Source organism: Acartia tonsa, chromosome 8 (genome assembly GCF_053477335.1).
Source record: "Acartia tonsa isolate MP-2025a chromosome 8, ASM5347733v1, whole genome shotgun sequence".
Classification (NCBI taxonomy): Eukaryota; Metazoa; Arthropoda; class Copepoda; order Calanoida; family Acartiidae; genus Acartia; species Acartia tonsa.
This window is the reverse complement of record NC_137267.1, coordinates 23,145,202-23,171,132: the sequence shown is the minus strand read 5'-3', so window position 1 is coordinate 23,171,132 and position 25,931 is coordinate 23,145,202. Positions and strand designations below refer to the sequence as shown.

Genomic DNA, 25,931 nt, shown 5'->3' with positions numbered 1-25,931 from the left:
ATTCAATATATAAACAAGGAAAAATTGCTTACAGTTTTGCTAGGGTGTGTAACTGTGGGTTAAAAAATATGGATGGGGATGTTGACACCCCCCATGCGCACGCTTATGATTACAATGATAACTATTTCAGATGCGAGATGATGGCGGACAACTGCGGAATGTGTTTAAGCCTGGATGAAAAATACAATTGCGGCTGGTGTGAGGTAAGATGTATTACCAGTGCAGTTTAGCAAATAAATATTTAGGGATTTTCCGTGCTATTGTTAAGTAAAAGGCTAAATTAAAATTTATTGTTTTAATCGATTGAATTAAGTAAAAATAATTGCATCTTGTTATCTTTATATTTAAAGGGCTAAGGATATGGCAAAAAAATTGTCAAAAACTATACCAAGAATAGCCTTAAACTATCATGTCACCTTACATGAAAAATCGGTTAGGAGATCTTGAAGGGTAAATAAAAAAGGTTACTTTATATCATAAGATATTTGTGATAAAGCATTACAAACATTAAATGCCGTTGCCGTTTCTTAGATCTTAATTGCATGCCTATTTTCTTGTGTTGGTCAAAGTTTTTCTAAGATTGGGGCAGGTATATAACCAAAGATTTTAAAGACCTATTCTAGACTAAAACCTGCGAGCATTACCTAGAGGACAGACCACTTTGGCTGTTTCCAAGATATTACTTGACACACGTATAAATATACACCCTGTTACTTTACTGTATAGAATCAGGGAGTAAGGGAGGGGACAATGGATCGAATATTCAAATTTTAGTAGTCTCAGACTTTGGGTACTGGCTTAAAGGGAATGTGCAAGAATTTAGCAGTTTCTGACTGAGTTTGGGGACTTGCGCATGAAATGCCGCTACTCGTTATGTATGTTTTGAATATTGCAGACGGGGAGAAGGGATGAGGGAAGTGGGGGCAAGGGAAATAAACACGCGTTGTGTTAGTTTGGAATGTAGCAGACGGGGAGAAGGGAGAAAAGGTGGGAGCAAGGGGCAAGGGAAATAAACAGAATAAAAAGGGGCAGTCATATTCTTGCTAGCAGCTGGCGGGGTCCAATAATCTTGTAATATAAAAATCACACCAAAAAACCTCAATATATTTCATTAAAAAAAAGTTGTGATTTCACTTTACATGATGCTATGGAAATCTATTATTCAATTAACAATCCCTTTATAATTTCCTACAAATTTATTGGATTAAACTGGATTTGATGCCCTTTCTTTGTTAACTCTTATATTGAATTAATTGCCCATTGTCCCCTCCCTTACTCCCTGGTATAGAATACTCCCTACCATGATAAAAAAGTAAAACATATGTGACAGCAAAAACGTCTTATTTTCAAAATTAACTTTGGCAGTTGGGATAATTTAGGTTTTTTGGGGGGTTTTCGACAAAAATTAATACAGCAAAACTTTATCAAAAGTACACTAATAATACCTTAAAAAGATATTTGATTTAAGATGAAAGTAAAGTAATAAAAGTGGATTGTTTAAGGCTATATTCTCCCATGGCTTGATAGTTCACAATAGCATAAATTAGCTATTTAACAAACTTTATGTTAATTTTAAGTAACATAATGGGCACACAATTGTCCATTAATAATTTTAATTGGGCTAAAAACCATATCGGAGAGATTTATGATGAAAAAAGATGAATTAACAAATGCTAAAAAAATTTTAAAAATCGAAGCAATTTTTATCTATTTTAAGCCATCGTATCAGATTTCGTGAGACTTGGTTGATTTGAAACCCTTTAAAAGATATAATGAGGTTAAAAAGATTATATACCTATAGGTTGGGAAAAAGAGGACTTTCTAACCAAAGAAAAACAGGGAGGGAGGGGACATTGGGCTGTTTATTACACTAGTCCCAAAAGTCTTATCCCTTTTGATCCCTGGAAGAATAGTCACTGTTTGATAGAAGAAAAAAAACTAATAAGGAGTGTGTAGGGGGTCGGGGTCAGGTTATATATATAGGCCTACCCACCAAAAAATATCCCAAAACCTGCAATGGGCCAATAAAACGCATCATAAAAAAATGAATAATATCTTCTGTGGTTTCCGAGATCTTATCAGACATACTTCCCGCTACTTTAGCATATAGTATTGTTATTTTCTAACTTGCAAGGAGATTATCCTTGTAAGGTTAGGTTCAATTTGTCCAAACCCTTTTAGGATTATTACGCAAGCGGTCAAGGACAAGGTTGTTGCTTTTCAACGTTGTAGATTATCAAGGGAGAGGGGATAATGGGGCTCTTTATTACACTAGTCCCCAAAGTTTTATAATAACTTTTTTCCCTTTTCTCAACAACTTTGAGACTTTTATTGAATTGTGATTGGTTGGTTTATTAAGTTGAGTGTTCAAGCGTCTATATTTGTAATACGATTTGCTAACGGCAGTTGATATTTGGTTGGACATATTCTAGTTATAGAGAAACTACGCTTAAAAAATGTTTATAATGTAAATTTGCCATATAAAATTGGTCAGAATATTTTAGAATAATCCTTGACCTTCTACCTTGAATTTATTCAGTTTGTTCAAAATATTAGATTTTTTATGAAATGTTTTTCTAAATATAAAACACATTAATACGTTTCCTTGTGAAAAAAATTTAACTTTGTTGATATCAATTATGGCAAGCAATTATGTAAAAATAACATTTGGGTAAAAATAAAACTTTAATATTATTTAAACCCATTTATGTATGTGTTGATAAAAGACATTCTTAATTATGACAAGGATATTGGGGAATAGAAAATATGATTAAAAAACAAGAATTACTCGTTAACATTACAAATGCACGATTAAAATCTCATTTGGATACAAATCTTCGTATGCTCTGTTCTACGAAGTAAAAATATTAGAAATTGAAATTATTCTAACTAAAATGAATTATCTTAACCATTAGTATTGATTGAAATATGTTTTTACAATGCAGATAAAAGTTTATGCTTTTGTCGGGGATTTTTTCATCGGTTAGGACTGCGATTTAAAGGTCTTGCAATGAAATTTTTTTTGTAAAAAATTTGCCCTTATATAGTTATGGTACACGGAAATTAAGAGGAGGAGAGGGAGGAGTAGGGATTGTAGATTAATTTTACTGTTACTGTTACAGTTACTGGCTCCTAATCTTAGATTTTCATCATTTGTCTATCTCGCGGAGTTTTTATGCTGTTTGAATTTTTTTGGTTGCTTTACTCCAACACTATTTGCAAATAGATGAATTTGGGTGAGGAAAAAAATGACTTCCATTAGATTTCACTACCAAAATTACGCTTCATTAAACATTCATATTGGTCAAAGGGTTCACCAACCGCCGTAGATTTATGACCATCCCTCTTATTTTCTTTAATTTTGCGTGCGTGTCAAGCTTCGTAAACTAACACTTTTGAGCATTTGACATAAACCCCGTCAAGCTTGTTATGTTAATAGTAAGATTATGTTAAATGCCTTGGCTCAAAAACAGACGTCATTTATATTTAGGTCGTTGGTTGTCTGTAGACATAAGGCCACATTCCATATATATTGATATAAAAAGCGAAAAATTAACAGACCCTGCTAATTTTAAATTTGATTGAAGATTATTTTAATTCCTATTATCTTCATAGAGATAGGAGCATTAATCAAATGGTGTACTCAAAAAAAATTGGGGTAGAGAGAAAATTATTATTAAACAAGTTTTGATCAAATAAAATGTTTCGAATGTATTGAAAGACAAACTAAGTATGTGCTAATGGGTATGGGGAAAACATCTCAAGAAAATTCAGATGCCAATCTAACAAAGCATCCATTACAATGACATTTTACCACTTTTAACCAGAATTCAATAGGTTGACGGATAGACAGAAAAACGGACAAAGTTATTTTTTAGTAAATGTTCATTGACAAGAGAAATTCAGTTATTTATTTAAAGTAGCAGCAAAGAAAATGACGTAAAAAACAAAAGCAAAATTTGTGCTGTTTCAGATCACTGTGCATTGATTTGAATTAATATTGTCACATTGATTTATGCAAATTATGTTAGTTTTATTTGTTTAATATTCAAAAACAAATAGATTTTATCATTAAGTAGCGAAGCAATTTATTTTATTGATTAGATATAAGAATAGTAGATTTTTATTTTTGCTCTTGGTTATGGAATAGCATCGATACTAAAATTACCTAACGAATAACACATGAGTCTGTATGGAAATACTGAAATATTTTCTGTAGTTTCACTAAAATCATGTTTTTTTATGAACATACAGAAATAAACTAGTTGTAAAGTAGCTTTGCAACTTAAAATCATGAATGAACATATTTTTACAATAATAAGTCAATTTAGATAACTGTTAAAAAATTATTTTATGTTTCAAACTAGTTTTAAACATTTTTTTATGATTTTTGCAATTGTTATATTGTTACCAGGAATTTAAAGGGATAAGACATAGCCGATAAAATGATTTATATCCTCAATGATGACATACAAAATTTACCCCTTCTGTAGTTTACAAATAGTGGTTTTTAGGTTTGAACACTCAACAAACCAATTAACTTGAATAAAAGTCACCTAAGTTGGTAAACTAACCAATAAGAATATGTTATTTTAGAACTTTAGGGACCAGTATAATAAAGATTCTAATGTTCCCTTCCTCCCTGTATTGCTGCAGATTTATTTTTAGAGAATCGTAATAGAATACAGGGACAATTTTGTATAGAAGTAGCCCAGTGAAGAAAAGATACCCAACATTTACATAATACATACACAAGCTAAAATTAATTTCATTATATTCAAACACGTAGCATCAAAGTAAAGGGTATTTCTACTGTATCTAAGTATAAGTTTTTTTTGTGTGACTGATAAAATTAATTGGTATCTAAAAGCAAGGAAAGCTATTTAACTTCTATCCTATTCATAAAAAATGAAAATTAAAAACTTTGAAAAAAATTATATAGAACATTTCCTGTCTCTCAGTGATATTATGATCGGCAATTTGATTTAGAAATTATATTTATTTGATTTTTGAATCTTTTTATCTAGTAAGAGAAAAGATATAGGTTGCCCTTTGTTAATTTTACATTATATCCCTCAATCCTGCAAAACATCAGTCAGTTTATGTTGTGTTTATTTAATACAACCTATGAAATATTATATGGCCCTATACATTTTTTTCTAAATTTATTAAACTCATAATTAACTTTCTAGAACTAACAAATAATACATTTATATGATGCCTTTTTTAAAAACTTTTAAACTTAAAAAACTACGTGGCAAAAAGATATTTCTAAAACTTTGTTGTATTGTATGCACACATGTTGTGCAAAAAATTGATTCAATCATCCTTTATCAACATTCATTTTATAAACCAAGACATCACAGCTAATATCAGGGTACTAATAAATCTTATATAAATTATAGTTTATTTTGTTAAGTAATATAAAACAAGGATAATAACAACCATGAGTAAAAAAGCAAAGTAATCAAGAAAAATTTGTTACGTTTAATCACAATCATCCTATTATATAAAGTATTAAAGTATTTCATTTTTTTAACTTCATATGGGTACCGGATGGTTACTTTTTTAGATTTAAGTCTTTGAATGAGTTTGGGCAATTTATTTCTTTAAAAACAGATACCCTAGATGCTAGGACGCATTCGCTGCTAGTATTTTAAAATCTATTAACAATAACCAGTACTATTTTTTTTTCAGGCGTCCAAGAAATGTGAAGTGAAGGAGCAGTGTGGTGGGAAGGATTATGTCTCCTGGCTGGACAGAGACCAAACCTGTCCAGAACCTCAGATCACATCATTTAGGCATTTGATGAGATTTAATTTTATTGGCGCAGCCACTTTGCATAGTAGAATTTGTATTTCCCTCAACCCGTGACTCTATTGTAAACATTTGCTTGTTATATTATCAGAATGTCCAACAGATAACTAACTCTTTGATTGCTCAACTTATACCTGAATTGATAATTGACTTTTGCCTGTTATTGGCCAATGCATTTCCCTACTTAAGTCATGCACTTGGCTAGGAACTATTTTTATGGGTCTTTAAGATTTTACCTGGACCCAAATTAATCGTCCTCCCGCCAACTTTCAGACGCTTTTCACTTAACAATAAGTTGCGAGTTTTACAGAGGCAATGTAGCTTGAAGTGCATTGAACAAGTTTGATTGCACGCATAAGCTACAAGAATACCATCTAACATACATAATTTTGTATTACAATAGATAGCAATCAATTAGGCACAACCAAAACAGTCGTCGTGCTTTTTTTTGTGAAAACAGGACAGCAATTTAAGTTGCATATATCTAAAAATATTTTTTTAAACTACCTGGTAGAAAATTTAAATTCTTTCAAATATATGTCTGAAAGATGTAGTTTAAACTAATGAACAGAAAAAATATGCAGTTCATTAAATTAAAGTTTAAATGCACTTCTTGCAACTACCCCTTTTAAAAATATTCTATTTTTATTATAATGCAAATTGTGTGTGTTTATATTGAGCAATCAAATTGGATATATTTACTCATTCTATTCACACTTACATACATTCACAACACTAGGATTTTGCCATGTTGAAAAACAAAAATTAGACCATATGATATGAATTCGTTGGCTAAACAACATTTTTTATTGGTTTTTAATTTATTTATCACTAAGTTGAGGGTCCAAACGTTTAATCCAATAATTGTGAACTATATAGTGGGGGTTATTGGGAAAATTATATCATAAATTTTATATTATTTGGTCTGGTTTATTTACCTTATATTTCAAAATCCATATGGATCCATGGATACTTAAGCATACAGAAACTTGAACATTCATACTGGAATTTTAAAATATTCTAAAGGAATAATTCCACATACAATTTCAAGCAAAGCAAGTAAAGTATGTAACAAAATATTACCAACACTAGAAACTAAAGCCGTCCATTATAAACATGTTTTTGTTGTTTTTAATACCTATTTTTTTATTAAATTGAATTTGATCCTAATGATGATCTGGCCCACATTAATAAGCCTATCATCTTTTAGAATCACGACACATAAACATCTTGCATTTCAATCATTTTTACTACAAATATAAATACAAGAACTGGATAAGGCAATAGACTAAGGTATTAATGTACAGTACTTTAACAATATATTCCATTTTCTTTACATAAAAATTATCAGCTAAAAAGTTGTGATACTGATACTTAGAGCCAACCAATCCATATTTTTAAGTCAACACGGGTGAAAAAACGTGTTTATAAAACTTTGGTTACAAGTATGATTTACAACCCCTTCATCTCTTAACTCATTAACACCAAGACTTTGGAACGTACCCATTTAGTTTAATGAAATAAATAGAACTAAAATAGGTAAGGTAAGTTAGATAAAAGTTTGAAATACATAGACAGTTGTAGGGAGATGTGTCGAATTTACTTTTCTAGTACTTGAAGGACTTTAATTCAGGAATCTAGAGGATTGGGTATTGGCGTCCACAGGGATTCACCAGGGAGTCAAGTATTGTGGGGGGTGAAAGGGGGGGGGGGGAGACAGTTGTACCAATTTATAATTTTCCAGATTTGGTTAAAATCTGGTTTTATTTTAAAATTCTTTCATTTTATGACAGCTGATTGGGAGGTTGGTAAAAGTATTTAATCCTAATCACTTTTATCTGTGACAAAATGAGGGAGGGTTGATTTATATTCTATACCTAGCCTCACTAGAATATACATCTATGTAATGTACATTAGTGCTGTGTTTTCACTTCCACATAATTTTATATCCGCAATGTGCTTCATATTCGCTGAAAGACAAAATTGCAAACATATGACGATTTAAGTTTTGTTGAATGATGCAGTTTAGTTAAGGAGAAGAGAACTTGTTGTTGCGATTATCTCCAGTTTTGATGATTTGATAATAAGATATTTTTGTGGCTGTAAATGAACACCTACATTCAGAAGGACATGGATGTACCACCTCAAAAAAACTAATCTTGTTAATTTTAAATATTTTTCATGATGTCGACAGTTCCAGTCTTAACATAACTTCACAAAATTTAATGATTTGAATTTCTCCTTCTTGTAAGTTCCATTTTTAAGTTTTGATTATATTAAAAATGTGGCATATAATTTAAGGATTGGGTTAGGTAAAAATGAGTTAGCTCCGGCTAAGATCGCGGGTCAGTCATCTGATATCAGATATCATTGGCATTTTTTTACATGATAAATTATACACGAGAAATAACACTTTATACAAGACATTAACAGCCTGCTATTGTACAGTATGATGAAAACACTACATTTATAATAATCTTTGTCTAATTTTGTGTGTATATGTGTGTGTGTTTTATTGCTATTCCTGAAATAAACTCACAATAACAAATAAAAGAAATGATAAATGTAAAAAGGAAATATTTAGCCGCAAAAATTATTTAGTACTCATTTTTTATATCCTCTTATCCCATTATTTTTTTGTTCGAAGCTTAATATCTCAATTTTCTGGTCCGAATTGTTTGCCCTTTTTAGGGAAGACCTGTAAATGTCTTTGGGTGGTTTTATGCTATTTCCATGACCTTCCACCCCCTCCTATGAAGGTTAGTAGAGGCTAAACAAATAGTATAAGCTATCAGGGTTATAATTTGAAGTTCAGTGTAGGAAAATCCTACTCAATCTCCCTATTTTTCTTTGGATAAAGGGCAAAAAAGCTTTAGGTACATGGACTAAAAATATCCCAAGACCAATTAGAAGCTAAATTTATAACTGCCTAACCCGCCATTTTTAAGATCTTAATTGTTTTACAAACACACATTCTAACATTTTTCTTATGAATTTGGAAATAAATTAAAACTAAATGTTCTATTCTTAACTTATTTGTATTCAGATATTTCTCTCTTTGATTTGATGCAATTCCAAATATTTGATTTTTTTTCACTGTGTTCCTTAATATTATCAAGACATTTAATCAAATAGATATCAATTTATTTGAAAAAGGTTGCTAAACAATGTTATCTTATTATAACACTTAATTGATTTATTTTTGTTTTAAACAATCTTTCTTTATTCAAAATTACTCTACAGTATAATGGAATTTATTCCTAACATCATATTGAGGATCAGTTGAACACTCAACTGATCTTAATATTTTGGTTGCATGGCATATCTTGATTGCTTTACAGAAGAGTGTGATTTCAATGCATTACATTTTGCATTGTAGATTATATTAGGTGTTATGTTTTTATGCATTTTTATGTTCAAATTATGTAGAATAGAACAAATAATAAAGCAGGGATGCTAGGAGAGAAGACCTACTTATTAGAGAGTATGAAGAGAGGACCAACTAAAGAGCAAGATGATCAGACCAAATAGAGAGCCTAAAGTGAGGACTAAATAGAGATAATGCAATGAGAACCGAACAGAGAGCAAGAAGAGATGACCGAATAGAAAGGATGGAGAGAGGACCTAATAGAGAGCATGGAAAGAGGACCTAATAGAGAGCATGGTGAGAGGACTTAATAGAGAGCAGGGTTAAAAAACAATTAGAGAACGTAACAAAAGTAAAATTAGTAAATTTCTCAATGGAAATTGTGTTTTCCTTTTCTCCATGTTCCCAATGGCAGAAAACATGTTAATTCTAAAAAATCAACTAAACTCTAGCTAAATTAAATTCTCATCAATGACTAACCCTCTAGTCCTGAGTATGGTCCCTGGGAGGGAGGCACTAATATAACAATTAATGGAGTCAACCTGGGCAAGACCTTTGATGACATCTCTGGAGGCGTGACTGTTGCTGGTAAGTTCTTTTTATAACATCTATATACTATTGGTTGTGCCATAAGCATCAAGAAGCTTTGAATTCTTTGGGGAAGGGATGTGCAGGAAAATAGACTAAAACCATACCAAAACTTGAATCTATAAATAGAATAGCCTATAACCAGGATCTATGTGAAGTTTCCCAAGTTTAGGGTTATTACCCAAAAACCAACTTCCTCTTCTTTAAGAATAGAGGACAAGTAATATATCACATATAGAAAATTATTTTGCCTCCTAACAATAAGTTTCAGGAAAATATTTTTATTCTCAGGTATGGCGTGTGCTCCATACCCCCATTTGTACGAGAAAACCAAGAAGATTGTTTGTAAAGTGGATGGACCCGGCATCAAGTAAGTACCTTCTTTTTTTCAATAACAGTCGTTTGTGAGATATTAAAGAACAGACAGAGGACGCTTTATAGGGAAAAGGTTGACATTCGGTGACAACTATCTTTTTAATAACATGGGCCAAGGCATTCGTTATTCTTTTTTTAAATAAACATCACGTGATTTGCGTATCAAATACCTGTCCAAGTTTTAACATCTCTAGTATGACAAGGTTTAAGATTAGCTAAATTGCAGGGATTCAAGACGTGGACCCATTCTGATCAAAATCAAGAACTTCCGCGGCGAGAGTCGCACTAACTACACCTTCATCGATCCCGTCATCACCGACATTGAGCCGCGTCACGGACCACAGTCCGGCGGGACCAAGATCCGCATCAAGGGAGAGTATCTGAATGCGGGCAGTCACGTCGAGGCCTACATTGGCAATTACAGCTGTAGGATTATCAAGACTAAGAAAAAGGTATTTTTTTGCCGTTTTTGCCGTTGGTATAAAAACTGAAATTCTATGACTTATTATCTCTTTCCTTTTCTTTCCTATGAAAATTAAATAACTGCTCATGTTTGGTCACCCATTATTTTGTGCTTTGCTACTCATGAATGTTGCGATCCTTGTTTCTTAACAAACCTTTTTCCTTTCTTTCATTATCTTCTTTGCTTTTATTATAATCCATTTTCATTTCAAGGTTGCTGTTTGTGTAACCTCTCGGTCCCCCCGTCCACAGAAGCTGGACGTGAGTATGCAGTTCGACCACGGCAAGCCCAGGGTCCTGGAGCGCAAGAGGTTCGAGTATGTCCAGGATCCTACCATAGAAATTGCTTTCTCAGGTATCGTATGTCAGGGTTAGAGGGGACATTTGGCTGTTTATTACACTAGTCCCCAAAGTTTTATGATTTGATTGGTTAGTTTATTAAGTTAAGTGTCGAAACGTTTCAACCACTAATTGTGATATACAGAAGGGACAATTTTTTTGTATCATCTTTGGTAATTGTCTTATCCCTTTAAATCTCCTATTGTATGTTCAGTATAATCTAAGAGACAGGCCGAGGGAATGAGTGCATTTGTGTAATGAATATATTAAATGTTTACTAACTAGTTGCTTTTGGGGGGTCATCTTTTCTAGAGGCGAATTTCATTTAGATGGTGGTGGTAACCTCCCACAAAATAGCTAGAAACCTTACCAGGACCTATGAGAAGCTACACTGTAAAAGGAGAACCATATTGGTTCTGCATTTAGCGAGATCCTTTGGTACACACACACACACAGGTCCTGTTACTCTTATATACGAATATTAGGCTACATTTTCTGTATTTAAGGAACCACAAGTCAGACAAAGATTCCGCGTGGTATTCCATCTGGAGGTGTCAACATTACAGTTGTAGGAACAGACTTTCAATACATCCAGGTATATTTTTTGTTTATTACGGTGATACCCACTATAAAAACTGTTTTTTGTTGTTTTTCATTTGCCCAAATAGACTGCAAATTTCTTTGACTGATTTTAATGTTTAAAGATTGTAATGCATACCTCAATATTTTACTTTATATTTCATTATGCTAGGAACTATGTATCTATGTACTCCATGAGGGAGCTAGACACCTAAGACCTAGCCACGGTGTTACCAAGACTCTAATAATATTATTATACTAGGAACCAAGTATCTATGTACTCCATGAGGGAGCTAGACACCTAGGACCTTGCCAGGGTGTTACCAAGACTCTAATAATATTATTATGCTAGGAACCAAGTATCTATGTACTCCATGAGGGAGCTAGACACATAGGACCTTGCCAGGGTGTTACCATGACTCTAATGATATTATTATATTAGGAACCAAGTATCTATGTACTCCACGAGGGAGCTAGACACCTAGGACCTTGCCAGGTTGCCACAAACACCATGATGTACTGCCAATCTCCAGCAATCGACACACTCACCCAGGTAAAGATTTTAAAAAAATTCGACTATTAGATATTATTTATTTCGTGCTGAAGGAATCCAAGCATAGCTATGCCTATAAACTGATGTCGAGGAAGAGCCTGTACGAGGTGCATCTACCTGGAGTGCAACAACAACAGCAGCCCAGCAAAGTCTTCTACCCTACTCCTCTCAGAGGACATCAAGTCAGTCATTTATGAATTTTTCTACTAACTGACCAGCCGATGCCGGCAGGACTGGTCAGAATCTTATTGCTGATGGCCGGAATTGAACCCAACCCAGGACCTAAACCTACCTGGATATGCCCAGTATGCAATGTCAAACTCTCGACAAATTCAACATCAGTAAAATGCACCATCTGTCATCAATGGGTCCATTGCCGCAAACTTAACAATTGCAGCAAATTAAAATCTTATAAAGATTATGACAATACCTCATACACATGCTCCAGCTGTTTACCTGGCCTTCCTCGCATCCTCTCAACCTCAACTACATCCTCTTCATCTTTATCAACAACATCATTTTCACCACCATCAACTACATCAACTTTATCCTCTACTACTTCAACTTCATCATCTACTTTACCTTCAACTACATCCTCATCAAATGTTAAACCTATCCTGCAAATACATAACAGTGAAGCATATGAACTACCAATCCTTCAATGGAATTGTAATGGAATAAGAAGTAAATTAACCGAACTAATACAATACCTACATAAACACCAACTAAAGATTGCTGTCATTCAAGAATCGAAGCTGAACTGTAATTTAACACCTCCAACCATTCCAAACTTTACTATGATACGTAAAGATAGACTCTCCGATAAGGGGGGTGGACTCATCATCTATATACACAAAACAATACAGTTCCAAATGCTACCAGATTTTCCATCAGACGGCCATACAGAAGCTTTAGGTATTCTAGTGGGAGACACCAACATCATTAACATTTACATTCCTCCTACTACCAGCTGTACACCTGGTTTTAAACCCAAGCTCAATGACTATCTCCCAGCAGGAGACTCTTTGGTCTTAGGTGACTTTAATGCTCATGATCCACTCTGGCATTCAAGCATCCAGGACAACAGAGGTTCAGACCTAGCTGAAATTATAGGGAACTCACCCTATGGTGTGCTAAATGAGAACATGCCAACCAGACTTCCATCCAACGGCAATGCAACATCTCTCTTGCCTCAATCTCACTTATTAACAGCACGGAATGGAGAACAACAACAAGTCTTGGATCAGATCACCTGCCAATCATTATCAAGATCAGCACCAAAATTACACCCATCAAAAGTGATTTCAGAAATTTTATAAATTTTGAAAAAGCTGACTGGGGTAAATTCACATCATTAACTGAAGAAGCATTTGAAAATCTACCTGATATTGAAAATGGTGACTCTATCCACACAGCTGAAAAACAGTTCAGGAAAATTATAAATAAAGCATCCAAGAAAACCATACCTGGGGGCAGAATAAAGGACATAGTTCCAGAAATTCCCTCAGCCACAGCTGCCAAAATAAAACAAAGAGATGAGCTCAGAGCTAATGATCCACACTCGGCTGAAATTGCCGCTCTCAATAGAGACATCTATACAGAGATTAGTCAACATCGGAAAACAAAATGGCGAGAGAAAATTAGTGACATTAGCAAAGGCTGCTCAACTAAACTATTCAAATTGATTAAAAATCTGAATGGTAAAGGAACTAGCTCTCAAAATCAAGCAATAAAATTCAAAGGTAGATATATCTCTTCTGCCAGAGACATTGCTAACGGTTTTAACAAACAATTTACATCTGTTGTTAGACATATCAGTTCCAAGCAGTCAAGATCAGTTTCTAAAAACATCAAGAAAAATGATCTGGATAACCCAATCTCTTTCACCTACCAAGACACAGACAAGGCGATAAAATCATGCAAAGCTTCTAAAGCGGCTGGACCAGACAACATTTCCAACCTACACCTGAAACATCTTGGACCAAATGGTATTTCATACCTAACTAAAATCTTCAACCTATCAGTGTCTACCAGCATAATACCTGACATCTGGAAAAATTCCATAATTATTCCCCTCCTAAAACCAAACAAACCATCAAACATCTCTGATTCCTACAGACCTGTCTCCCTACTTTGTCCAGCAATCAAAATCCTAGAAAGACTTTTACTTCCCACTTTAACAGACAATTTAGAAGTTCCAGTTTTCCAGCACGGATTCAGGAAGAACCATTCAACAGTATCAGCTTTGAATGAGTTTAATGATCAAGTCGCCACAGGCTTTAATGAAAAAGCCTCCAAGAGACCAGACAGAACTGTTTTACTCCAAATAGACCTGAGAAAAGCATTTGACATGGTAAACCACGACAAGCTGCTCAAGGATCTAGATCAAACCACACTTCCATCATGTCTCAAACGATGGTTTTGTTGTTATCTGAAAGGTCGTCAATCTGTAGTTAACTTCAGAAATGAAAGATCTAAACACAGAAACAACAGATCTGGAGTACCACAAGGGGCAGTCACCTCCCCCATTCTGTTTAATTTCTACCTTCGACATCTTCCTAAACCTCCCAAGAACATCCAAGTTGTACAATATGCTGATGATATTAGCATTTATGCCACAGGTAAGCCTTATACAGGTCTTGCCGAAGCCATAAACAAGTACATCCCTGAGGTTCTTACATTTCTGGAAGAGAGAGAACTACAGGTTTCTCCCACAAAATCAACGGTCACACTCTTTACACCAGACACCAAAGAATTTAAAGAGATCCCAGAAATTAAGATGAAGGATACTGTTGTACCCCATGAACCTACCCCAAGGCTACTTGGTGTCACATTTGACACCATGTACACATTCTCACACCACGTGAAAAACATCACAGACTCTGCTAAGACCAAGATAAATCTGATGAAATCCTTGGCAGGCTCAACATGGGGACAAGATGTTGAAACCCTTGCTCTAACCTACAAATCCATCTGTCGTAGTGTTTTAGAGTATGCAGCTCCAATCTGGAGCCCAATTATATCAGATACCAGTTGGCTTAAACTCCAGACCACCCAAAACCAAGCTCTCAGAGTTGTCACAGGCAACCTCGCCATGGCCTCTGAGCAGCACCTGCACAGAGAATCTAAAATCATCCCAATCAAGGACCACTGTAGGATGATCACCTGCCAATACTTGTTGACCAACCATGTCCAAGACCACCCTGGTTTCAGACTAACAACTAAGCCTCTCCCCCCACGTAGTCTGAAACCTACAATCCAGCACTTTAGGAAAGACATTGAAAATCTTCTACCTGTGAATAAGGATGACCTAAAGGCCAAGATAAAGGTTATTCACACCACAGGCGTGCAAAAGGCCCTGGCACAATACCCCCCCAACAAAGTCCTCAATGCAACCCCTCCTGAGGTGAACAGGGAGGAAGCCAACCTACCCAGATTCACCAGATCCAGACTATCACAACTGCGATCTGGTTACTGCAGAACACTAAACTCTTATATGAGTAGAATAAATTCAAATATCGACGATTGTTGCCCACTTTGCAACAATTCACCCCACAACACCAATCAACTGTTCAACTGCCCAAATAACCCGACCAACCTCAACATTTTATCCCTTTGGACCCAACCTAAACAGGCGGCAGACTTTTTATCTATTGACGAGGGCATAACCTGAACAGAAAAAATTCGAGACTGACAAGATGTAGCTCTGGAGGCTAATCAATCAATCAATCATGCCTATAAACTAAAATTAGTAGGTACCGGACAATTTTAATACTTCTCTTTTTTCCATAAATATTTTTTGGTTCTTATATATCTTATATTGTTCTTCTTAACCTTATTTGGAAATTTTTAACTTCTTAATTTTTTAAGGACGCTTGGACCGATTTGAGCAACCCAACCACCCTTCGTCTGGACTATGGCTTCATTATGGACAATGTTGAAAGCGTCCAGAACCTGTCTAAGCACAAGACCCCAAAGGTGTATATGTTCCCTGACCCGGAGTTCAACAGATTTGCAGATCCCGGCGGGGTCAAGGTGTACAAGTCAGATTACCTAACCCTGGATGGTAATAACCTAAACAGAGCGGCTAAAAGTTCAGATTATCTTGTTCAAATCGGCACAGAAATGTGTAACGTCACATCGGTCAGCTTAAACCAGCTGACCTGCAAGCCGCCGGATCACCAGCCAGCCGCCATGCTTCCCGACGGTTCAAGCGATCCCAACCAGCTGCCCGATGTTGTGGTTATGATTGGCGAAAAGTTACGGTACACCGTCGGAAAGTTGGACTATAACGAAAACGATGCTTTAATCCCCACCTATCTTCTCATCATTCTAATTGCTCTGGGAGCTATCCTAATCATCATCACTATGTTGGTGTTGATTGCCTACCGGCGCAAGAGCAGCGAGAGCGTGCGCGTGCTCAAGAACATGCAGGAGCAGATGGACGTGCTGGAGTTGCGTGTAGCCGCCGAATGCAAGGAGGCCTTCGCGGAGCTGCAGACAGAGATCACGGAGATTGGCTGCGAGGTACAGACTGCTGGTATCCCATTCCTGGATTACAGGTACAATCATTCAGTCATCTAATGTCAACAGAGAAAAGGGTCTTAGGGTTAATGTTACAAATCTGTATATTGTAAGACATGGGTAATTGATATAAAATTAATAGGAGATGTTTTAAAGATAACCTTTTCTTTTTAATGTAGGTATTTTTGTTAACTCATCCTTTGATATAAATCCAAAATTAGATTTGGATTGCTAAGAGAGGAGACAATATATACATAAGAGCATTTACCATAATTTATCTCTAATTCACGCCAACCCAAATTTCGTTGGTTTAAATTTTTTTCTATAATTTAAATATTTGTATTTAGGACTTATTGTATAAAAATCCTGTTCCCCGGTATTGAGGATCATACAGTCCTACAGTGGGACCGTCCTGACCTACAGAGAAAGGTAAATTATTATAGCTACTAACAAAATGATTTGGTTTTTAGGACCTATTTCAAATGATATCATTTAAGTTTTATAAATAGAATTTTATTGACAGTTTTTATCTGTTTCAATAACAAAAAAAATTATTTTATTGATTCATTAATTGATTTGGTATTAAACTTTTGTCTAATATCATTAAAATTTTCTGAGCTTTTTTTGGAGGCTTAGTTATAATATTATGTTTTATTTTTTAAGGACAAGGGACTTCGGTTGTTCGGTCAGCTTGTTATGAACAAAACCTTCTTGTTACTTTTCATCAGAACATTAGAGTCTAATAGGTAAGTAGCGTAACTACTTTTTACATCTTGTTTTTGTGTCTTTCTATTTTTAATAGCAAATATCCAAGATAAATTCAGTATAGCTTTTTAGAAATTCAGATATCTAATTCTACCTGGCATTTTTATTGGAACCTAATAACTTTATCCCTTTATAAAACTTACTAGTACCTGCGCTACTAACATTTAGAATCTCTCTATTTGAAAGGGAAATTAAGAAAATAGTCTAAAACCATCCTGGGACCAATGTAAAGCTTCACCACAATGGATAACTCAATCGATTCAGTAGTTTTAGAAATCTTAAGCTACAGACAAAAAAAACTTTACTACTTTATATTTTAAGATATATTTTATTTTTAATTTGTTTAAACAATTCCGTTACTTTAGGATACATTTTTTGTAGGTATTTCTCTATGAGGGACAGGGTTAACGTGGCCAGCCTGATCATGGTGACACTACAGAGCAGGATGGAATATTGTACTGAGATCCTGAAAACTTTGCTGGCAGACCTTATTGAACGGTGCATGGAAGGTAATAATTCAGGTACAAATATCATCATCATAATATCCATTATATTTTTGCCTTTCTATCTATTTGATATCTTTTTTTCCGGAGCAGGTATTTTAACATTGCTATCTCATTTATATTTTCAAAATAATATATATTATCATTCTCATTTTTTATTTGTTTTATTTTTTAAACTGGTAGTTATTTATCGCATCGTATTATAGACATCTTTCCACGGGTAGTAAAATGATTTTTAGTTTATTATTTGTAGAAAGTTTTCTATAATACGATGTTAATCGGTTTAGAACCCATACCTACTGGAATAGTGTTTAAAGAAGATATACAAGTATTATAAACATTGGATTGTTTTTTACTTGAGTCAAATCAGTTATTCTGCATGTTATAATACTTTATATAAAAATCCCAATGCATTTTTTTCACGTCCTTGGTATGACACAAGCCATTAGCCTAGATCATTGAATCCAGATTTTAGAATATTGACATTTTAACAATCGTTTCAAACCTTCACATTTTTTTGAAATTCTGCAATTCAGAAAGAAAGGGATTAGATGTATTTCTTAAAATGATCTTTATTGAGACAAAATATGTATTAGAATGTTAGGATCTAGTGTAGCTCAACGAGAAATGATCCTGGTACATTTAACTTCAAAAATTTGTGAAAAAAGGTTGCCAGCTGCCAAACGACTGAACCAAGCACCCTTTAAAGCGGCATGTTATGTGTAGGTTATCAACAGCACATATAAAAGATTATCAAAGTGCTTTCTTTGCTCATCTGATTTGTTTTTCTGCTTTTAAAAATAGACTAGTTGACTGAGGTGAGCATGGGAGGTCAGGAAAACCATCCCAAAACATCCATAAAGCTTCCCTTAAAAGTACAATACCTATTGTAATTATACTCATACTTTTTATTGAGAACTTATCTTCGTGCCGTATCGATACTAACATCATTTGCTGTTCTTTTTATCCCTGCTAATGTAGTGTCCATATAAAGTGCATACTCTCAGGGAGGAAGGGGCCATTGGGCTGTTTATTACACTAGTCCCCAAAGTTTTTGTCCAATTAAACGTTTCAACCTCTAATTGCAATCTACAGAGGGGGTAATTTTGTGTATCATCATTGTGCATGTACATAAATTTATTGGCCATTGTCTTATCCCTTTAGATCCCTGGCATACTCTACATTTCATCCAATAATCCTTTGTCATCTTTCTTGAAAAAGGAAATTTAAAACTGATTTGTTTGTATATGAAAAAAATGTGATGGAAAGGACAATAGACGATAAATCTTCTGTTTGAGCACCTTTATTGAATTTTCATTGGTTGGTTTCAGACCAGAAGTGTCCAAACTTTTTATCTCATAATTTTAACCTACCGAAGGGGTAAGTCTGTTATTGTCATTGGGTATAGATAACAATTTATCGTCCCTAAGATTCATGGTTTTGTGGTTTAAACTAATTTAATTTTATTTTAATGTATTATATATATACATATATTATTGTATATTTCTGTGTATGTGTATGTATAGTAAGAAAAACATAAAATGATAAAAACCTTAATTCTATTTCCTACACAACAATTCCGCTTGATCATAAAAAGAAAAATGAGTGTTAATATAAATCAACAATAAAAATTACAATGTATGATGCCAATGTTCTTTAATCAAGTTTAGGCTAATGTGAGGGAGTGGACAATGAGATGTTTATTACACTAGTCCCCAAAGTTTTATAATAACGTTTTCTTATTAGTTGGCTCATCAACTTTGGGGACTTGTATTGAATTTTGATTGGTGAGATTCTTAGTTGAGTGGCAAAACGTTCCAACCATTTATTGAAATCTACATAATAGGTAATTTTATGTATCATCATTGGGGATGTACATCAATTTATCTGCCATTGTCTTATCCCTGTGTTAATGCTCCAACCTGTTTGTCTTTTAAATAATATAGAATAAAAAATATGTCCAAAAAATTTTGGATCAACTTTTACTTTTAAAAAAGACATTGTTTGTTGTATCTTGCTATAAAAAACTAATAGCTACAACAAGAAAACATCGAAAGAGTAAGAAAAGTTTTAGGATATCTATGATGTATGAAGTATGTATATGTAGGGGGTGGGGTAGTTTCACAATAAAAGAAAATATTTATGGTTGAAAATATGATCAGTTATATCTTGGTAACAACCTAGTCTTAATTTTTTAAAGTACATATACATTTGGTCTAAATTATTAACAGTTTGACTTAATAAGCGCATTTGACTTAACAGAAAAAAAACACGAAAAAAATGTCCCCTTAACTAAAGGTTAAATTTTAACTTAGGGGGCGATTTCTTTAATTTTCTGTGCAATTTCAGTTCTTAATCTACATTGCTAACTCTTTTAATAGAAGTTTCATTAGCTGATACCTATTGACTTTCTTCATTTTTTATTTATCTGTGTACAAATGTTCCAAAATCTACCTCTTTACCTATCTATGATTGTAAGAGGTGGGAGGAGAGAAGGATTAAGTGAGGGGATCAGAAAGGATGAGAAATGAAAATTAGTTTGATGATAAGTAGAAAATGTAATATATAACTCTTTCTCTTAGTTTTATCTTTAGTTATTATTCAGGGATCTTAGGGGATAAGACAGTAGCCATGAATTAATAAACATTTCCAATATAATAAGATTACCTTTTCTGTAGATTAAAATTATTGGTTGAAATATTTAGACACAAATAGGTTTGTACCAACCAATCAAAAATTAGTAAAAGGAACCAAAATTTCTGAATCAACGAATAAGATAAAGGAGTTAAAACTTGGGTTAATAGTATAATTATCAGCCCAATGTCCCCTCCCTCCGTGGATGTTATTACTACTTGCTGCAATGCCAGGCTCTATTTTTTATATATTTGTAAATATGCAATAAAATATAGAGATGGAAAATAGTCTAAAACCTCCTTAAGGACCATTACAAAGCATTTATGACTAATTTACCTAAATAAGTTTGCTTATATAAAAAATCCAATAGTACATCTATTAATATTCTTAAGATCTGAAAATCCTAATGCTCTTAATCTTAGTTATATAATTTCTATTATAATATATAATTAAGCACTAGATATTTTCTGTTACACTATTAGGTGAAGGTAGAATAACTATTCTATAACGATTAATTTTAGGTTTAGGTTTTTGGATAGTGAATTTTAATCTTATATAATAATTACTTTGTTTTGATATTTGGAATGGTCATTCCAAAGACAATAAGGCTATATAGTCTAGAATTGCTGTAAGGGAGGGAGAGGACATTGGACTGTAAATAACACTGGTCCCTAAAGTTTAGTATACATATTCGCTCATTGTTTGTCTTAAACTTTATTACTCGATAGAGTTATGTATGCAAGCTTGCAGCGTTCAAACCTTTAAATTCTAGAGGTGGTTTAATTTTGTTTGTCATGATTGGGGGTGCTTTATCGAATATTTTCTTAAAATCTTTGTAAATTACTATTCTGTTATTTAGCAACTTTATAATATTCTTTTTCTACAATAATAAATTCTTGTCTATGAGCTTCTGTTAGGAAAGCAGTCGTTCTTTTTATAATAATATTTTTCTCAATAGTACTTTGTTTGATTAATTATACGATATTCAGACACAAAATAGCATAAACCAATACAAATAAGCGTAGGGTAAAAGGACAGGTAAATCAACGGATCTAATTTTTTTTAATTACTATATTACATTTTATTTAGCATATTTTCTCCAGAAAATCATTTTATCCAATAATGGCTATAGAATATACGTGGATATTATGACAGAGGAAAAATTGTCGTCATGGGCATTATTTATTGGTCAGTTCGATTAACCATTAGGAGGGGAGGGGATGGGGTAAAGGCAGTGGATTGGTGGGATCGTTATTTTAGCCGGCTACAAGTTTCACTTTCAAGAGTAAAAATAAATCCATTTATCTAATACCATTCAAGAAAATTTGCACTTACCAAACGGCCAAGTATTGCAGTAATTAAAGACTTTTGAGCTGGAATGAAACTAATTTCTATTGTCCCATCCGTGTATCCCTGTAAAAATCTGAGTTTTATGGAAGGAAAAGTAAATAAATAAGTTAATATTTTCGATGGTCTTAATGAAAATACAAGGTATTCTCTACTTTTATATTTTTTTATTACATGAACAAAAAAATCAAAAAAAGGCTTGTATGTAAATCACTATAAAATAAGTATGCAGCTAAAATGAACCAATCTCGAATCTTGTAAAAATAGCAGCGTATTATTTCAGAAACATTGTCCTTTCCCTGCCTGTTTCTAGAACCTAATATAAAATATTTGCTCATATTCCCATATTCTACTTTATTTGGTGTGCAATTACTACCGTATAATATCACATCCGAATAAAATTTTCGCTTTAAGACACAACCATCCTATGATTTTATTCTGTAGCGAAGGATCTCGCTAATTGCTGTTCCGATAAGGTTCTGCTTTACGGTGAAGCTTTTTATTGGTTCAGGGAAGTATTTTGGAGGAGGGTATCTCCACCCTCGCAATAAAAATGACTCCCCCCCCCCAAAAAAAAATATTTATTTTACCTTTTTCTTGTGAAAACTTAAATTGAAAATGTAGGATGGTCGATTTTTTCCCATCCCCTAAAGGCTGCTAGGGGCGCGGTCGCTAGTTTAATTAAAAAGTAGTTGTTTTTCCGTCTCCAAGAAGCTCAAGATCATGGTAACCGCTGTATCGATTGGGCTTTAGTGGGTGAGGGTTTTATGCTATTGTAACACTATGCGGTTATAATGATTTATAAATGTGGGAAGGGAACTCGCACCACTTTATTTTTTGTGTACACAAAGATTTTCTTGGGATAGAAAATATGTACTTTTTTATCAGGCATAAGGAATATTTAAAAATCAACCCGTAGCCGACATAAGTTTCACTGTTATACGTTTAATAATCGCTAATATTTTATAGCAAAATTTGGATATTGCATCTCATTGGACAGGAGGATTTTTGTTATTGATGCCCATTTCAAAAATTTTGCGAGAGACATTTGTCTAAAGGCGGCATAAAAACATACACTTGTTAGGTCAATCTTACATGTAAAATTACTTTAAGAATCCCTTTATAAATTAGTTCTATTTCTAAGTCTAAATAATAATAACATTTTGTATTTCCATTAATAAACCATTTTCTCCTGAACTGAGGGGAATATTATAAATTCTTTACAAAATGTTAAAAATATTCAACAAAACGTTCAATTTTGTTTATCATCATCATACAATTGTAGGAATTGTTGCTTTCAGTATATTATCTTGAGAAAATCTATTTGTCCTCCAAATTTTTAATAAGGGTTTATTTTTTCGCGTAGTTGGGTGTAACCATTTAGTCAAATGAATTAATAAGAGCATTTGACACCCAACTTTACGGAAAATACGCGAAAAAATACCCCCTTATATTTTTATACCGTGTCCATTATCAATTCCACTTTTTTTCAGGCAAATCCCACCCGAAGCTGTTGTTGAGACGTACGGAGAGTGTGGCTGAGAAGATGTTGTCTGCCTGGTTCACCTTCCTCTTGTACAAGTTCCTGCACGAGTGCGCCGGGGAGCCACTCTACATGCTCTATCAAGCCATCAAACACCAGGTAATTATTAGAATATTGTCCGGGACATGAAATGCAGCCAGTTCCTACGTTTTTTTTATCAAACTTTCAATTATTATTATTATTATTTATATACACTTATGAAATCAAAAATTGGGGAAATTTTTTTGATAGATTTTACTTCAATTGTCAATTATTTGTGATTTTCTTACTTTTTTTTGGATATATTAATAAAACTCGCACTGTTCCCTTCAAGGTCTATTTTCTTTATTTATTTTGAATCAAAAACTTCATATTATAAAATATCAACTATAACAAGCAGTACAGATGAGACAGAGTTGGGAAGTCTAAGTTGTGTGAAACCAACGACATTTTACAATAGAAAATCTGTAGTTTACTCTTTTTTAATTTATTGTATACAAGCTTTATAGTATAATGAATATATTATTGCTTGGATGTTATGCCAGCTATTCATGTTCACCCCCTTTACCATATCCCCTTCCTTCCTACTGCATGAACGAACTGGCCAATAAATGAGTTCCATATTAGCAACCTAAATTGAAGATTTTTTTTACCCTGACATAATATTCTATATCCATTTATATTAATTTAGTTATTTGTACAATATACATACCCGTTCTAATAGATTTTATGCCGTCTAAAGCTATTTAAAAGTCGGAAGTTTCAGCAAAAACACAACCATAGAAAATTCAAATTTTCATTTTTCTGAAACAGAAGGAAAAATATGTAGGAAAGGTCACTCGTTTGTTTTAAAATAATGTTTTCTTATTCGTTGGCTTAAAAACTTTGGGGACTTTGATTAAATTATGATTGGTTGATGCATTAAGTTAAATATTCAAACGTTTCAACCAGTCATTTTAATCTGCATAAAATTATCGGTCATTATCTTATCCCTTTTGATCCGTATATCCAACATCAATATTTACCATCAAATGAATCATTTCAAACTTGTAAATTTAATAAATTTTCTTTACTACCTTGGAAAAATACATTTTGAACCATAGTAAAAATTTATTCAAAATATTTTGTCAGTCGTCAAATTAGCTGACACCATTAAAAATGACTGTTTAAACAATTTCTATTCCACAACCAGGGCTATAAAAATAAAAATAAATACACAAAACATTAACTTACACAGAACTTTAAGCAAAGTTTTATCCAAAAAGTTTTAAACATTTTCTTTGTATTTTCATTAATTTTTGGAAAGGGGTAGTTTCACGAAATGCATTTGAACTTAATTTAGTGAACCGCATATTTTTTGTTAGTTAATGGGTTAAACTATATTTATATGGCATATATTTGAAAGAATTTCAATTTTCAAAACTACGTGGTAGAAAATTGAAATTCTTTCAAATATATGCCATATAAATATAGTTTAACCAATTAACCAGGAAAAAATATGCGGTTCACTAAATTAAGTTTAAATGCATTTCGTGAAGCTACCCCTATAAAGGAGAGCAAAAGTTTAAATAATCTACATTTCTCCTCGTTAAATAGCATTTGCAGTTATTTGATGGAAAACGATAACATTCCTTCCAAATATTGTTTTTGCTTGTCCATTCCCGAATAAGGGGGGGGGGGGGTAATGGAACCATCTCGTAAGCAATGGGTAAATGGCACTTAGAATTCGAATTTCGATCTGAAATTTTCTATTTTCCATAAATTGAACAAAAAGTTGAAAAAGTAACGGCTGGCGGCTCAGCCGTTTAGCCGTTTTTTTTTGCCTATTTTCAGGGCGAATTCATCATTAATTACGTAGGAATAAACTTTTAAAAACATATTTTTAGTTTAATTCATGTTAAATGATAGCAATAACCATTTTTAAAATTTCTAGTAACAACAGCTACCGGCTAGAACCGTTTTATAACGTTTTGGAGCAGCAAAGAGTATTATGTGGAGATAGGTTTCGTGACTAATATGCCCTATAGATAGCCAAAAAAAATGGCAAAGCGGCTGAGCCGCCAGCCGGTAATCGTTACTTTTCCAACTTTTTTGTTCGATTTAGGAAAAATAGATCTACCTAGGATTACTCATGCAAAATTTCAGATGGAAATTCGAATTCTAAGTGCCATTTACTCATTGATATCGAGATAGTTGAATCAACCCCCCCCCCCCCCCCCCAGTAAGTAATTTTGTTTTAAAAAAAGTTTCCTTGAAGGTAATCATTCTGATCCCCAAAGTTTTATAAATACATTTTCTCATTCGTTAGCTTTTATGAGACCTTGATTGTGATAAACAAACATTACCATCAATAACAGTAATCTACTGAAGGGTGTAATTTGAATATCATAATTTTAAAACTCCCTAATAAATGCCTAAAACATGTATTTTAATACTTTTCTTTAAATATATCCCTCTCTTTGAAAGTAATTTATTTTTTTGAAAAGAAATGAAGATCAATACAAATTCTCCACATTTTTATTTCCAAGAAATATACGAATAAGAAATGTTTTATTT

General features: G+C 33.4%; 1 protein-coding gene across 5 annotated transcripts in view; it reads left to right on the top strand.

Annotated features, from left to right (window-relative positions):
• The window catches only part of PlexA (plexin A), a 246,742-nt gene that overhangs the window by 202,313 nt on the left and 18,498 nt on the right, over positions 1-25,931 (top strand). For 3 of the 5 annotated variants that reach the window (XR_013881838.1, XM_080169601.1, XM_080169600.1), the window contains exons 19-31: positions 131-203; positions 5,698-5,801; positions 9,672-9,772; positions 10,064-10,142; positions 10,374-10,599; positions 10,823-10,964; positions 11,455-11,543; positions 11,970-12,080; positions 15,951-16,642; positions 16,952-17,033; positions 17,268-17,350; positions 17,751-17,890; positions 23,347-23,495. Coding sequence is in view for 4 of the 5 variants with exons in the window: in XM_080169601.1 (XP_080025727.1) it covers positions 131-203; positions 5,698-5,801; positions 9,672-9,772; positions 10,064-10,142; positions 10,374-10,599; positions 10,823-10,964; positions 11,455-11,543; positions 11,970-12,080; positions 15,951-16,642; positions 16,952-17,033; positions 17,268-17,350; positions 17,751-17,890; positions 23,347-23,495 (2,071 nt within the window). In the remaining variant the exon portion in view is untranslated. The remainder of the gene's footprint in view (positions 1-130; positions 204-5,697; positions 5,802-9,671; positions 9,773-10,063; positions 10,143-10,373; positions 10,600-10,822; positions 10,965-11,454; positions 11,544-11,969; positions 12,081-15,950; positions 16,643-16,951; positions 17,034-17,267; positions 17,351-17,750; positions 17,891-23,346; positions 23,496-25,931) is intronic. The other 2 variants (XM_080169604.1, XM_080169603.1) reach the window with 1 other exon arrangement.